A 17,266-nucleotide genomic window follows, 5' to 3' on the forward strand; every position below is an offset into this window, starting at 1 on the left:
TCATTTTTTCATTTAGAACAAAATTTTTCATTTTAAAATTTCGTGTTTTTTCTAACTTTTCAGGGTTATTTTTTAGAGTGTAACAATGTTGTAAAAACTTGTAGAGCAGACAATTACAAAAATTTTGATATATAGACTTAAGGGGTTTGCTTATAAACATCACGAGTTATCGCGATTTTACGAAAAAAAAAACAAAGAGAAACGCTTAAAAACTAACTTTTTCAAAACTTTTTTTCGTAAAATCGCGATAACTCGTGATGTTTATAAGCAAACCCCTTAAGTCTATATATCAAAATTTTTGTAATTGTCTGCTCTACAAGTTTTTACAACATTGTTACACTCTAAAAAATAACCCTGAAAAGTTAGAAAAAACACGAAATTTTAAAATGAAAAATTTTGTTCTAAATGAAAAAATGACCCTTCTGGGTCAATGTAGATTCGGAAAGAACATTAAATTTCCCATAAAATGACATGTCCCAAAATTTTTTACAGTCGAGTAACGGAAAATGGGAGAATTTTTAAAACTTTTTTAGTGTTTTTTTCGATGAAAAATACGTTTTTTCAGAGTTCTGAGTACGCCATCAAATCGGGCGTTTAATTTTACATAAAAGTCCCTTTGACTCCAAATTTCTATCTCATCACCGTTTTAGGCTGCAAATTTTTGAAAAACACCTCTTTTTTCGCATGTTCAAAAATGGAAGGGGTCGTACCGCCCCTCCGTCACGAGATATCAAAAAACGGACCTCGGATTCGTGATCAGGGACAAAAGTTACCCCTTAGGACAAAGTTTCACGCAAATCGAAGGGGGGTCGGGGCAACTGCTGTGTGAGTTGGCGGAGAATTACCCCATATTCTTTTGGTGAAAATTGCGTTTTTTATTTCTTTTGGAAAACATATCATTTATAATACTTTGCTTTCGTCATATTCTTTTGTGCTGACGTTATAAATAACCAAAGTCGATGTTATGAACTGAAAGAAGTTCTATCATTGTTATATTCTTTAGTAAGAAAGGCTCTATCTCACCCCAGGTGGGATTAAATCGGGTTTTTATAATTATGGTGTCACAATTTTCTCGAGAAACAGGTCATTTTATATTCAGCTAAACTTTGTTCTACAGAATACAAGTAAAGAATAAAAGTTTTTCAAATAGATAAAATCAAGGTTGTTAACGATAAAATTATCATGATTCGATAACGATAACGATAACTCTATCGCTTTTGTCAGGATCTATCGATATCGTTAACGTTATTTCAATAATTCTATCGGCGATAATCTTATCGACAAGAACTTGTTTTTAATATATTTCTGAAATTAAATTAATCTAATCATAATTGATGATCAAAGTATAAATACTCGAAAAAAAATATCAAAATACCGTATGTTTTTCGAAAATAACTGAATTTTGTATAATTCGCACTATGGGTACTGAATCAAGCGAAATTTTAAATGTACCGTCAGTGGGGGTGACTATGGGTCAAAAAACGATACACCTCTCGTAATTACTTTATAACAAAAACAATTTAAATAACATCGAAAATCTTTCAACGTAGATTTGTTCTTAGATAGTTTACTAACATTTTCCCAAAATATGGTGGATTTTGATGAACACTACCTTAAATGCCAATAGTTTGAAAATTGACCCAATCTCACCCCTTAGAGGGGGTGACTTTGGGTCAAATGAAACTAAAATGATGCTCAAATACAACGATATGGTAAAAACAAGTCATCCAACAGTGTTTCTTGTTCGAAGGAATCGTATTGACATGCTACAATGTTTGAAGTGGAGATTTTCAAACATTTGAGTAGTTTTCGAGCAATCCCAACAAAAAATTTAGAAAAATGATTTTTCAAGAGGTCATTTTTGGCCAAAAACGTCCCTCAACTTTAGACAGCTGTAAAAATAACAGAATTTGCTCTAGGAACGAGATTTTTTCAGCGAAGTCATCTTAAGATGTCCCCTACACAACCCTTTTAACAGAATTCAGTTTCATTGAGAAGAATCTAAGAAATGGTAAAATCTGTAAAAAAAACACTTTGACCCAATCTCACCCCCCAGACCCAATGTCACCCCCACTGACGGTATTAAAGAATTTTTTTTTTTTTGTTAAGATTACTCATTTTCACAAAATACCGTTTTTTTTTTAAAGTACTCGAATTTTCGAACAAAACGAAATTTTATATGCATTTTTACATTTTTAATTTTTTCCCGTAAAAACTCAAATTTTCACAAAACACCGTATTTTTTGCCTTCCTCACTGAGGTAAGGCTATAATCCTGCTCTAAAAATGAACTTCGTATAAAAACGTCGTAGACCCACCTTCATGTATACATATCGAGTCAGAATCGAAAACTGAACAAATGTCTGTGTGTGTGTGTGTGTGTGTATGTATGTATGTGACCAACAAACTAGCTCATGTTTCTCGGCACTGGCTGAACCGATTTGACCGAACCTGTTGCATTCGACTTGATTTAGGGTCCCATAGATCGAGTTTTATACAGATTGAAGTTTCGATAAGTAGTTCAAAAGTTATGTATAAAAATGTGTTTTCACATATATCCGGATCTCACTTAAATGTATGTAAACTAGGTCCGAATCCAACATCTGACCCATCGTTGGTTAGGTTATCAAAAGACCTTTCCAACGAGTCCAAAACATTGAAAATCTGGCAACCCTGTCTCGAGATATGCCTACTTAAGTGATATTGATGTACTTTTTGGAAGCCGGATCTCAATAAATGTATGTAAATTATGTCCGGATCCACCATCCAACCCATCGTTGCTTAAATTATCAAAAAACCTTCCCAACGAGTTCAAAACATTGAAGATCTGGCAACCCTGTCACGAGCTATGGTCACTTAAGTGACATTTATGTACTTTTTTATTCCGGATCTAAAAAATAGATGAAATGTTTGTACAATTCCATCACATCAGCCATTGTTGGAAATAAGTGAGGAAGGATCCAACCACGTAGGTGGATTAAGTTAGTTTTTATTTTTGATACCATGATTAAGAATTATGCTAATTTCAATATAGTTTGAATACGAATTATGGAAATTTTAATATTAAAAAAATATTTAAAGTGAAAATGCTTTCATAATTTTGCTTCGTTTGGTACTAGAGCGTCCAATTTCCCGTCACGGGGAAAAAAATCCCGGGAATTCCAGGAATTTCCCGAAAAATAATACTTCCCGAAATTCTCCAAATTCAAGCGGAAGTATACATTTTCCTTACTTATGGTCCCAATTTTTTTAAAATTAAAAAAAAAGACATAATGAGAGAACCATACTTAATTTATTCATTTTAATCTACTGTGCATATTGAACTTAAAAGAAAAAAATCAGGTTCTTTTGAGGAGTATTTCAGATAATATTTATTGTGAAACGAGGTAACAATGATAGGATTTCGTTCTGTTATATTTTATATATTTTTCCAACTGGTAAGGTTTGTCTCAAGATTATTATTTTGTAAAACATGTACACAAGGCCACACAAGGTCCATGCACTATTGTTGGAAAAAAATGTATTTTAAAAGTATTTGAAAAATAGTGGCGTTGAAAATTGTGTTTAGCATTTTGGGGTGACTTTGTACAAAGTTTTTGTAGTTAAAATCAGATTTAAAGTGTTCAAATTTTACACAATCACTAAGGTTGCTGATAAGTTTTTAAGAAGAAAAAAATCAATATGTAAATTTTCTTAACTTAGTTTATAAGCTTTTTAACGATATGCATATAAATTTTAGGTGAAATTGATAAAAATTCAAAATTTTGCCTAAAAATCGTTAAAATGAGTTTTGCTGATAAAATTACGGTCTAGAACAAGTTATTTGCCATGAAAAACATATTTTCTGCATGATTTTATTTTTTTGCTTTATCAGTAAACGTTATTCTAAAACATATTCCCTTGAAATGGTAACAGAGACAAATTTAAAAGCTTTTTTATGGTTGAAAAGCATGGATTTTACTCACTGATTCAAAATTTGATTTAAAAAATAATACTTCTCACAAAAAAAAATCTACTGAAAAATCCACTGAAATTAGAAAATTTCATTTTTTTATGAACTTGTATGATTTTTAAAACCAGTCCAGCCATTAATTGACTTACACACTCATTTTGAACATTAAAGTTGCTGTTCTATATAATTTTGTAGCAAAATATCAATCAGAAGCAGGAAAAGATCAATTTTCGGTTGATTTAAAATTTCCCGGGAATTCCCGGGATTTCCCGGAAAATTTATCGTTTCCCGGGAATTTTGTAACCCCGGGAAATTAGACACTCTATTTGGTACCCATGTTGCAAATTATAAAAATTTGAGTATTTTCGAAAAAAAATACAGTTTTTATGAAAACTTGAGTATTTTCCAAAAAAAATATTTGAAAAACAATGCATAAATTTTTTCCATCGTTTGTTAAATTATTGTTATCGTCTTGAGGATAACGGTAACGATAATCGTTTTTGTTAGACGTTAATATTATTGACGATAATTGTATCGAATGAAATCTTGATAAAAATTTAAATTTCGAGCTAATTTTAGTTTTTTTTTTTTTAATAATGGCTATAACATGAAATCGTAATCAAAATTGCCGATTAATTCAATTTTTTTGAAGAGCAATTCCGTATGTTTTCACATTTTATATATGGAACTTTTTTCATTATCGTGGTTTTTGTCTCATTAGAAGCCACTTTGCTTCAATAGTTTTCAATTTCCATACGTATTTGCGGGCAAGTCATGCAAAATGGGTATGTAAATTTATAGAATTTATTTCTAAGAAATAATTTTCTAATCAATTTGGTTTGTTCGTCAAAGATGTTGAGAAAAAAATAGTTACATGACAAACAATGTCTGAATTTGTAATTGAACTTTGTACCCGTTTTGAAATGATTATCGTGGTTTTTTTTAAATTTTAAATAAGTCTATTGAAAAGAACAGACAATTGTACCAATGTTCCATTTTTGCACTGAAAATGGTAAATTGTATCAAAATTTCATTTTTCATCAATGAAAGTTTTTGATTTTTAAAGTTTTTGTTTTTACATTTAAAAAAATAATTTGCCGAAAAAACCAGAGAACTAACTTTGTATCACTGTTTCCCTTTTTTTGTTTTTTTACGAGTTGGCCACCCTACAGTTTTTGACCAAACGATATTTTTTAATTATTATTTTTGCAAAGTATTTAAAACTCTTATTTAAGGATTTAAGCTTGCATTTGTTTTTTTTAATAGAGATAAATTGGGCTAAAATTTGAGCTTAGATTGCTGAATTTTCAATAAAAAATTAAGTTTAAGATAAAATGTCAGTAGCATATCCAAAGTTTTTTTAAGGGGTCCTATAAACATATAGGACACAATAGCTTATAGGACCTTTTCAAAAAACACTCTAGATATCTGTGATGATGTGTAAATTATTTTATGATTTTATTTGCTGCAAAATGTTGCAAATTAAGCTTGAAGTTTGGAATGTTTCTTTCTTCATAATTTTGTTTAAAAAAAAAAGTTCTGTTTACCTTGTAGATGTGTGTAACCAGAAATAGGTCCCTCCTCCCGTTTTATTTACTCTAAACTAAACATTGCATCGTCCCCCTTCAAATTCGCTAAGTGTCTCAGACTTTGGTTTCTCATCACACACACACACACACCCGTACACACACACGAGCAACACCATACTATTAGTAGTATACGAGAGGATCGTTTCTTTTGTTTCGCTAATGTTTTCAAATGTTTGTTTTCCCCCTCCCCCGCCCCCGTTGAAACCTTCCACCTTCTCAGATTACAGCCGCACGGAAGCATCGTTCGCCTGCATCACGCTCTTCATCATGGTGATGGGCTTCGTCTTTTCCGTCTACACGTTCTTGAACCCGCGCTACATGTTCAAGCGATTAGCAGGTGGCATCCATTTCATCTCGGGTGAGTATCTCTAAAGCACACCGCGTCCACTGTGGTAGGAGTGCATTTCGGGGTGGGTTTTATTTTCATTGAGAGAGAGAGAGAGCGAGAGAGGAGACTTCAGGTGATCTTTGCTGGCTTATTAGTGGAATTTTAAGTAGGTCAGTAGGGGCAAGCAGTTTGGAAGACAACCTCATTGAAAAATAATATGTTATCATCCCTATCAAATATGCTTAGGAATCGAGAGTTTTATTCGATTGCACATATTTATTTAAATGTATGTGAACAATTCTCCACCAAAACAGAAAATTGACTTTGTTTACAATTTTTTGAATTGGCTCAAACTTTTTGGGGACCAAAGAAGACATTTTGTGTCATCCATTTAACTTTGGCAGCTATCCATACAAAAATGGTACGTAAATATTCAAAAATCTGTATCTTTACTGTAATTTTCTGATCGATTTGGTGTCTTCGGCAAAGTTGTACTGTTATAAAAATGGTACACGGGAAAAAATGCCGAATTTTAAGTTGACTTTTCCCACACAAAACATTTTTTTCAGAATCCATAATTCAGAATTATTGATTTTGTTTATTTGTTTTAAGGGACAAGAAACCACAACCATTGAGCCAGAGAGGAGCACGAACAATTTTGAAGCGGAGTCATGATTTAAACAAAAAATGTTTTTTTTTAATAATTGAAATTTTACTCCATTTTTTCAATTTAGTTGTTTGTTTACAATAAAATTTGCGATCGAAAGTGCTTGATTTTTCGATGAAGTGCACGTTTTCAAGATATATCCACTTAAAGTTTAATTTTAACTGAAAATTTCCAGTATTTCGAATGCTCAAAATAGTGTTCATGATTGAAATTGTTTTCATTGGAAAGTTGAGAAAATGTTCCAATATCAGCAAATAATAGAGAAAGAAAAAGAAAAAAAAAATGGTTTTATAAGTCTCATCCAAAAATCCTTTTATTATTTAGTATCAATATCTTAGAAACTTGTGGTCCTATTTTCAATGTTAAAAAAAATTAAACATTAGTGATATTTTCTAATCCTTTAGATTTTTTTCAATTTTGGAATCAAGACTGACAATTCAACAATTCACTATTTAAACAAATCAAAGACTGCAATTTTTCAGTTAAATGTCTTGAAACCGGTGCACATTATCAAAAAATCTGTCAAGTATTTTTCGATTGCAAATTTGATTTTCATTAAAACATGCAACAGAGCAACAGAGCAACTCTACAAAATCGGTCTTATTAAATTTTATTTTTTTTTTTTTATCCGGCTGAAACTATTTTGGTGCCTTTGGTATGCCCAAAGAAGCCATTTTCCATCATTAGTATGTCCATATAATTTTCCATACAAATTTGGCAGCTGCCCATATAAAAATGATGCATGAAAATTCAAATTTTTTTTTTTTTTGATCGATTTGTTGTCTTCGGCAAAGTTGTAGGTATGGATAAAGACTAGACTGATTTTTTTTAATTTCACTTCTTGTCACTAAAACTTGATTTGCAAAAAACACTATATTTATTTTATTTTTATTTCTGATATATTTTAGGGCAGGGGAGCCCAACCTTTTGGCCCTGCGGGCCATTTTTTGTTTTTTTTGAAACAATATCGGGCCGGAACTAATGTTTGATAAAAATTTAAAAAAAATTTTCAAATCAAGTTTCATACAAAATCTGTTATTAAATGGGTTCAAGTTAGCAAATAAATAAAACAGTGTTGAAAAAATCATATATCTTGGTTTTAAGAAGTAAAAACAAAGATAACTTTCAAAAATGTGTTTGTTTGATTTATTTTTTTGTTTTGGTTTAAATTGTATTGTAATTGTTTTTGTAGATTGAAATTAAATAACCTGATATCATTAACTAAAAAAACATTAAAATTCAATATGCGTTCCTTAATATGTTAAGCTGATAAGAGTATTTCATCAGATGAACTCTTCGAATCATGCCAAGCGTTTTAAAAATATATTTTTGATTTTTAATTTTTAGGGGTAACTTAATCCCCCTTTCAACATTTTGAAGAAATTTTAAGCAAAATGTTTCTTAATCATCCAAACTTTTAATTTTCTATAAGTTACAGCAATTTCACATAAAACCTGTACGTTTGTGTTCAAAATATAACAAGTTTAGTATGTAGAATATTTAAAAACATAAAATATTATTTTTTTGACCAAAATTGAGTATGTTTACAAAAACTGGTAATTTTTGTTTACAAAACTTTTGAAAAATGGTTCAAACTGCAGTAAATTATGTTCAACTATACTAAAGGAAACTATGTCGAAAAGCCCAATTAATTAATCTTGAGGCTGATTCCAGTGACTGTAAAAATGTAGGAATCAAGTCTCCCTAAAAGCACTTTTGTAAACAATTGATTATACAAAAAAAGTATGACGATAAATTTATCGTCAAACGCGTAAGGGTTTTGGAGTTGATAAATTTTCAAACAATTCATGTATAAAAAATATGTTTTTAAATATTTTTTGTGTGTTTTCTATACATATCAAAACAAAAAAAAAGATCTCTTGGAGGTTTTTGGCAGCACTTTTTAGAAAAATGTGTGTAACTCAATCTAAGCATTTTTGATTTTTTTTCACTTTTTTCTACAATGAATTTTAGTCAAATTCGCACAATTTTCTAGAACAAAGATAAAATTTAAAAAATCAAAAAATCTATAAAGTACTTTTCGATTGCAAATTCAATTTTGTATTAAAAAATAATGTCAAACTTGTTTTTGCATGAAACTTCATTTTTTTTCGAAAAATCACTGTTTTTTCAAAAATTCATAACTCGGCGACATATTTTTTGACCATGTTTCTCTATGGCTCAAAAGTTGCGGATTTTTGTCCCCTAAAACATATCAAAAAATATCAAAAATCAAAAAAATACGTTTTTTGGGAAATTGAGTTTTAGTGAAAAAAAAGTTGACTAAAAAATCTGCAATTTTTTCCGTGTACCTATTTTTTTCTTAAAAGTCCTCAACAATACCTACAATTTTGCCCAAGACACCAAATTGATCAGAAAATTCACTCAAAAGTATTGCGCAATTCCCACTAACTTGGACTTCGCACTAAATTATTGCTATCGATCGCACTATTGCGACTTGTCAAACTGCCTTGGAAAATTTTAAATTTCCTGAAAAATGATCAAAGCGAGCTGATGTTTTCTAGCTGTCAATCGCAGTTTTAAAGTGCGAATGTCCAGTTTGGTGGAAAATGCGACTGGAAAAGTAAATAAACAACTACTGGTTGCCTAGTTTTTCCAATTCTTGTTGCCACAAGTGCGAGAGAAAAGTGCGGGCCAAATCCAAGTTACAGTGCAAGGATCAATAACAGCTGTTTGAATATTTACGTACCATTTTTGTATGGACAGCTGCCAAAATTGTATGGAGACTTGTATGAGTGAACCAATGACGCAAAATAGCTTATTTGGTCATAGAGAAGGCCCCCACAGAGTTTAAGTCAAATGAAAAAATACAAAAAATAAAAATGTTTTACCCACATGCTGACGAGATACAGGCTTGGGATCAAGTGTCCCCGGGGATCAAGTCTCTCCACCCTCCCCTTATGTTATAAATCATATATTTAAAAAAAAAAAACAACAAAGAGTGAAAAGTCACTTAGCCTACCTATCATGAAAGATCGCTATTATAGTGAAATTTCTTCGGAATGTCATATCGATTTATTGTATAACAACAAGAAACATAAATATGAGGAAGGCAAAAGCTCTAACGTGAATTATGTAACGTGCATTACCACATTCTAATCAAGCACATTTCTTATTTCCTTTCACTGCCCCCATTAGCTGCCACCAGTATCGTCGTGATTCAGGTGCTGATAGCGTCCGTCGAGTACGAGAAGGAAAACATATCTTACACTTTCCCGAAGGGTGCCAAATACAGGTATTGCACCGCCTGGCCGACGACATCAGTAGCCACAATCGGATTGACACAACTAACCAATTTTATCCTGCTTCTTCCTTTTTTTCTTCTTTTAAAGCTACGGTTACGGCTTCTACCTGGCCTGGTCCGTGTTTCTGTCCAATCTGTACGCCGGGCTAGCCTTCATGTGGTACTCGAAGAAGAAGAAGGGCAACAAGGCCGCCACCGAGGAGCTGGGAATGGCCGACGAACCGATCAACATTGGACGATAAGCTTCCTTTTTTTCGATATGCCGTTGATGACCACGCCAAAGCTTGCGGAAGAAGAAATTAATGATAATAATTATACAATTTAACGAATGATAATCAAGATCTTTAGGTGTTAAACTGAGAGAAAGAAGAAAATTGTACATTTTGTGGCGCTTTTTTCTTTTCCCCTCAAATGTACTTACTACTATATTCTAAAATGATGCTAAATTCCCCTCCAAAATCTACTAAATGTGTGTTACTGCAGTGGAGATAAGCGTTAGGAGTGTGCAAAGACAGATTTTGTAAATATGTTCTCTCTCTCTCTCGTTTTTGTTAGAATAAGCTAGGCAACCGGCCTTCGCAAGCGAATATCAAATCAATATGGTTGACGAACGGAAATGATGTAGAAAATGTAACGATAAGATCGAAGATCGGCGGACATGGTGGAAATGAATCAACACTAAGACATTTGTTTAATGACACAGCGTTTACTTCGAGGCGATAATCTTTTATGTGAATCTTCAATTTGTTATACTTTTTTTTCTAACTGTTACGAGAAATAAAATAAAAACATTTTAAAAACAAAAAAGGGTTGTAATGCGGTATCAATGAAAAGAACACCCTTTCATGACCAATGAAATGTTTTTTTTTTTTGCAGTTCCAAAAATCAGAATGAATGCATTTTTTTTGGTAAATGAGCATTTATCTACGAAATAGGACTTTTTTTCTTTAATTTTAATTTTTGTATTTTTTAAATCTGCTGAAACTTTTATGATGCCTTCGATATACCCAAAGAAGCCATTTTGCATCATTAGTTTGTCCATATAACTTTCCATACAAATTTGGCAGCTATCCATACAAAAATGATACATAAAAATTAAAAAATCTGTATCTATGAAAGGAATTTTTTGATCGATTTGGTGTCTTGGGCAAAGTTGTAGGTATGGATAAGAACTACACTGAAAAAATTTTAATTTCACTTTTTGTCACTAAAACTTGTTTTGCAAAAAAACCCTATCTTTAATATTTTTATATGCTTTAGGGGACATCAAATGCCAACTTTTCAGAAATTTCCAGAACGGGCAAAAATCTTCGATCGAGTTATGAATTATTGAATCAATACTGATTTAAAAAAAATCGAAATATCGGTCGCAAAAATTTTTGCAACTTCAATTTTCTAAGTAAAATTTGAATTTGCAATCAAAAAGTACCTTGGTGAAATTCTTAAAAAGTGCACCGTTTTCAAGTTACAGCCATTTTTATGTAACTTTTTTGAACATAGTCGCAGTTATTAGTGCCGATGTTTGTCAACTCTTGAAAAAAAATTGAAAAGCTGAGAAAATTCTCTGTATTTTATTTTTTTGAACTTTGTTGATACGACGCTTAGTTGCTGAAATATTGCCATGCGAAGATTTAAAAACAGAAAAATTGATGTTTTCTAAGTCTCACCCAAACAACCCACTATTTTCTAGTATCGATATCTCAGCAACTAATGTTCCGATTTTCAATGTTAAAATATGACAATGTTTTCATTTTTTTTTTCATTTTTTTTTAATGAAGTCTAACATTTATTTGATTTGTTTATGGGTATCAATGAATTAAGAATTTTTCATACATTTCGAAATTAACAATATTTTTTTGGAAAATTTGCAAAGTTGCGTATTTTTGATAATGAGTCTAAATTTCAGTTTATTTTTTTCGAAAAAATGAAGGTTTTTGAAAACTTTGGAGTTTATAAAGTAATTGTTTGTAAAGTATAACTTTCGTAAAGTATTCAAAAAGAACCCAATCTTATAAAACCTAAAATTCCGAAAATGTTTTTTTATAGAAGTTTTGTTCAAAAAAAGTATTATAGTCCAACTTAGACTATCCAAAGGTGTTTGATCGGGGACATCAGATACACTCAACCTCCGGTGGTTGGTCACTTTTTCGTTTGACACTTTTTTAGATTGTACCCCGTTGGTTTAGTCAAAGTCAAACTAAAAAGTGATGAACTGTCACTTTCTACACGGCGCTCACGCACACTATCAAAACAAATGTTTGGTAGTGTGTGTGAACTCCGTGTTTTTCATAAACGTATCGTGGGATTTGAACATTGAGTTCGTGTTTCGCATTTTCATGAACGCTTGTTCACGATTTCGGGAACTCTTTTTTTCTCCATGTACTATTTTTAGGACCTTTATTTGGACATTCTCTTGCTATTTCACTAGTAAAAGTAGTACTTGTTAATCAAAAACCTGACTTTCAAGACTATTGTATCCGAAACAGCGAAACACTCCCTCCAAATGCCTGTTCCATGATTGTGGGATGTTATTGTGCCTCCCACAATTGTGGAACACCAGAATTTAACTGATATTTTCACAAAAAATGTTTTCAGACCAGCATGAGTTTTATTGGTTTCAGAGTGTGAAGTCATTATTTTGTAAAAAATAAGTACTCCTGGAGAGAAAAAAAAAGTTTGTTTACATTGTAAGAAAAAAGTGTTCTGAATTTGTGGATTTCAAGGGTCAGTGTTTTTTTTTAAAAACATGATATAAAACGTAAAACTATACAGCCGGTCTATACATCAATCGAAAGATCGCAAGAAAAACTTTCACATGAAGGTAAAAGCAAATCATTATGTTCAATTATCGATTTTCCATGATTTGTTGAACATTTGCCGATCTGTAAACTGTTTCGAATATGAGGGATGACTGTACTTTCGAAATATCCTAGTGAGAATTTTGGCTCGAACCTCCAATCGATTTGACTGGGATATTTAAACTACTACTATGTATACCGTCATCAGAGGTGACATTGGGTCTGGTGGTGAGATTGGGTCATTCAAAATGCTAAAAATTTGTATGACCCAATCTCACCCCTCAGACCGAAATTACCCTGGCTGACGGTACATTCAAAATATATGAAAAAAATCCAGCTTGAAAAAACTAGAATTCAGAAATATTTATTTCGAAGTTTATTTTGTAACTGCTAAATATCCTTCAGTAGATTTAATCGATTCTTTAAGCACCCGCAAACTCTGTTCCCAACTTTGAATTAATGAGCTGTTAAAAGGTACATTTACGCTTTGTATTTCGTCGATTTCTCAAACACCACACAATATTTTTGAAGTCTTTTTGAAGCGATTCGTTCATCTTGTTCCAATCTACAATTAGCTTCAAAAACATTGTAAAAATATTGTATAGTTTTAGAGTAATCAAAGAAACACATTTTGTGATAAAACATGTAAAAAATTTAAAGTTTGACAGAAACCTAGTACTACGTTTTGTTCAGAAACTCATGCCAAACATTTTGCTACAAAAAGCTCATGAAAAGATTATTTTTATAAAAAGTTATATAACAAATACTATTACGAAAATAAAAAAAGTGCAAAAAAAGTTTGTACACCTTTCGAAAAATAAACATAAATAATGTTATTTGTTGACAAATCACCACAAATCTAGTCTCCCAACTCCAAATAGGCATCCTTGACTGATTAAAAAAATAATTTGGATTGAATATAAAGTTTACTAACTACTTAGTATAAAAGTTTATATAACTCTGAAAATTTTATATAAAACTTATCTAAACTAAATTTTGCAAACTTTTAATTCAACTAAATGTCAATATATTACCATAGAATTGCTAAATAAACATTTTGGAGTGGGTATAACACCGTTTTGGGGGTATTTGTATCGATAGAATAGATTTTTCGTTGGAATTTCGTACCAACCCGGAATTTCGTCGTAGGAAAATCCGCCGGCATCCGAACCGGTCCACGATTAAAAAGCCAACCAATGTGGAATCGGAAAGGGCATAAAATTTCCGATCTTTTGATACCCATACATCTAGGTTTTCTTTAAAACCTACGTTTTTAAATACCTGGGCAAAAAGTAAGTTTGATCCACGAGAACAAAAATCACGAAATTCCATACATTTTTGGGAAGTTGCTCAAACGAAACCATAACAACGTTTTTGCTTAGGTATTTAAAAACGTGGGTTTTATAGAAAACCTGGATGTATGGGTATCAAAAGATCGGAAATTTTATGCCCTTTCCGATGCCACATAGGTTGACTTGTGAATTGTGGACCGGTTCAGATGCCGGCGGATTTTCCGACGACGTAATTCCGGGTTGGTACGAAATTCCAACGAAAAATCTATTCTAGCGATACAAAGACCCCCAAAACGGTGTTATACCCACTCCAAAATGTTTATTTAGCAATTCTATGGTAATATATTGACATTTATTTGAATTAAAAGTTTGCAAAATTAAGTTTAGATAAGTTTTATATAGAATTTCCAGAGTTATATAAACTTTTATACTAAGTAGTTAGTAAAATTTATATTCAATCCAAATTATTTTTTTAATCAGCCAAAGATGCCTATTTGGAGTTGGGAGACTGGATTTGTGGTGATTTGTCAACAAATAACATTATTTATGTTTATTTTTCGAAAGGTGTACAAACTTTTTTTGCACCTTTTTTATTTTCGTAATAGTATTTGTTATATAACTTTTTATAGAAATCATCTTTTCATGAGCTTTTTGTAGCAAAATGTTTGGCATGAGTTTCTGAACAAAACGTAGTACTAGGTTCCTGTCAAACTTTAATTTTTTTACATGTTTCATCGCAAAATGTGCATAGTGCCCAAGGGGTGTAAATACTTTTTTTACATACTGTACATGTAGCCAATCGCAAAATTTCATTTTACAGAAAATTCACTAAATTCACCAAAAAGATGATTTTCAATCACTACTGAAAGATTCATGAATATATTTCGTCACTTCGTGCACTGAACTGAGTAAGAGACGATTTAAGTCGAGATTTAAGTTTAAGTATTTTGCCATGCGCAAAGCGAACTGTCAAACTTTGTGAACGTTTTTCTCTAAACACCGAGTTGATTTACGGGTGCCACGATATCTAAAGATGGGATAGACATATTTGGCTGAAATTTGGGGTGAAGACTCCCAAGACATATCCCGTGTGCATGACGAAGCCCGATTTTGAAAAAATACAAAAATCAAAAACTGATGTTTTTTTATTTGAAAAACAAAAAAATATTTTTATCTTTTTTTTGAAATGAAGTATTTGAAAATCGGCCTTCGTCATGCACACAGGACCGGTTCAACGAGTCTTCACTAAAATTTTGAGCTGATTTGGTCAAAGCAGTGTTGAGATATCGTGGCACCCGTTTTTTGAAACTGCCCAAGTAACCATCCAGCACTAAGAGAAATCATAAAGGTGCTGTTTATCAGGGGACCATCCATAAACCACTTGGACACTTTAGGGGGGGGGGGGGGGGTGTTAAGCGATTGTCCACGCTCCATACAAAAAAGATTTTTTTGTATGAAGAATTGTCCACGAAGGGGGGGGGGAGAGTTGAGATTCCCAAAAAAGTGTCCACGTGGTTTATGGATGGTCCCCAGCTTTCTACAGCTAATCAGTCATAAAACAGCTAGGATGAAAACAAATCAGCTCTATAACAACTGCTGTAGTATAAGCTAATATGCATGCATGCTAACTTAAAATAGCTATAGCTCGGCAATGGTACATCCAAATTTCTTCATATTTATTTTGTTTATAGATGAAAATGTACATTTTAATGCCCTGCAAAAAGATTTAAAAAAAAGTTTAAATGTGTGCTCATACCAACCTCTGACATTTTTGACGATTTACATGTATGTAACCCCTTAACTGTAGTAAACATCTCAGCTTAGGATAGTAACTTCACACAAGTATGGCTTAAAGCGGTATACGCACTTCGGAAGGAACCGGCCATTTTTTTTTTAAATGGGCAGCCAGAGAAAATTATAGGCTAGTTTTGGAAATTTTCATATTTGGGTCATGTATGACCCATCAGGCCTGAAAGGGGTTAAGAGCGAGTTTTTCACCAATGTGTAACAGGTCGTATTTAGGTGCTCCGATTTGGTTGAAACTTTCAGCGTTTGTTTGTCTATACATGAGATGAACTCATGCCAAATATGAGCCCTCTATGACAAAGGGAAGTGGGGTAAAACGGGCTTTGAAGTTTGAGGTCCAAAAAACCTAAAAAATCTTAAAATTGCTCGCATTTCCGTAAAACTTCATCAATTCCAACTCTCTTAGATGCATTCGAAAGGTCTTTTGAAGCACTTCAAAAGGAATTGTAAATTTGATTGGAAAAAATGCCATTTAGAATGAATTGAAATATTTTTTAACAATTAGTTGGATTAGGGGTGAAACAGGTTTTCGCCTACTTGATACAGCATTTGACGTATTGATCATAGGGTAAATAAGATCTATTTCTTTTTTCAAAAATGTTTTATTTAATTATTTTTTAAATCAAATTTACAACTTCAATACTTCTAACTTACGTGAAATTGTCCGAGGATTCCGAATATGACAAAATTGGTACCAAAAAGTGCCGCTATGGCGGCCTACACGGCAAAAACTAACGTTGTAAAATGTTTGTTCTAGAAAAATCTAAAAACTATGAGAAAAACTGCGATTGGCTAAAAAGTTAACACCGTAGGCTTATAGTCCATGTAATTACCTATCTTTTGACCTATGGGAGTATGGGTGTTGGAGGCTGTTGCAAAAAGATATTAAGGTTTTAAAAAAATCCATTTTTGACAGTAATTTGCAAAAGCTAAGAGAAAAAACGAACTAATCCTGGATGTCTATGGCACATTTTGAAGTGCTTTAAAAGACCTTTCGAATGCATCTAAGAGAGTTGGAATTGATGAAGTTTTACGGAAATGCGAGCAATTTAAAGATTTTTTAGGTTTTTTGGACCTCAAACTTCAAAGCCCGTTTTACCCCACTTCCCTTTGTCGTAGAGGGCTCATATTTGGCATGAGTTTATCTCATGTATAGACAAACAAACGCTGAAAGTTTCATCCAAATCGGAGCACCTCGATACGACCTCTAGAACAAACCGAGCAAAATTTACAAATACTGCCTCTTAAACCAATAAAATAAACGCTTTGGTGGACAAGTTTCTCAAAACATGATACAGAGAATCCTTTTTTTACGCGGTGGCGTTACGCTTTTTGTTTCGTAGATTTCTCTTCAACCATAAAATATTTTTGCAAGCTTCAAATAGCGTTTTGTAGATCTGAACAAAATCTACAAATTGGCAAATTGTTGTGTCGTTCCAGAGAAATCGACAAATTAGAAAAAAGTAACGCATCACGTAAAAAGAGGTTTCACTGTATGTATTTTTGAAAAAAAAACAGCACCTTTTTGTGGCTTAAATCCCATTTAAAATTCAAATGCAAAGCGCCCAAT

The 17,266-nt window shown here is 32.2% G+C and overlaps 1 protein-coding gene across 7 annotated transcripts in view; it reads left to right on the forward strand.

Annotated features, from left to right (window-relative positions):
* LOC120414139 (uncharacterized) overlaps positions 1-10,588 on the forward strand; it is an 87,244-nt gene extending 76,656 nt beyond the window's left edge. For all 7 annotated transcript variants that reach the window (XM_052710183.1, XM_039575175.2, XM_039575174.2 and 4 more), the window contains 3 exons: positions 5,761-5,898; positions 9,695-9,791; positions 9,889-10,588. In XM_052710183.1, coding sequence (XP_052566143.1) covers positions 5,761-5,898; positions 9,695-9,791; positions 9,889-10,042 — 389 coding nt within the window. In that variant the 3' untranslated portion in view covers positions 10,043-10,588. The remainder of the gene's footprint in view (positions 1-5,760; positions 5,899-9,694; positions 9,792-9,888) is intronic.
* Positions 10,589-17,266: the final 6,678 nt, after the last annotated feature.

The sequence above is a fragment of the Culex pipiens genome, chromosome 3 (genome assembly GCF_016801865.2).
Source record: "Culex pipiens pallens isolate TS chromosome 3, TS_CPP_V2, whole genome shotgun sequence".
NCBI lineage: Eukaryota > Metazoa > Arthropoda > Insecta > Diptera > Culicidae > Culex > Culex pipiens.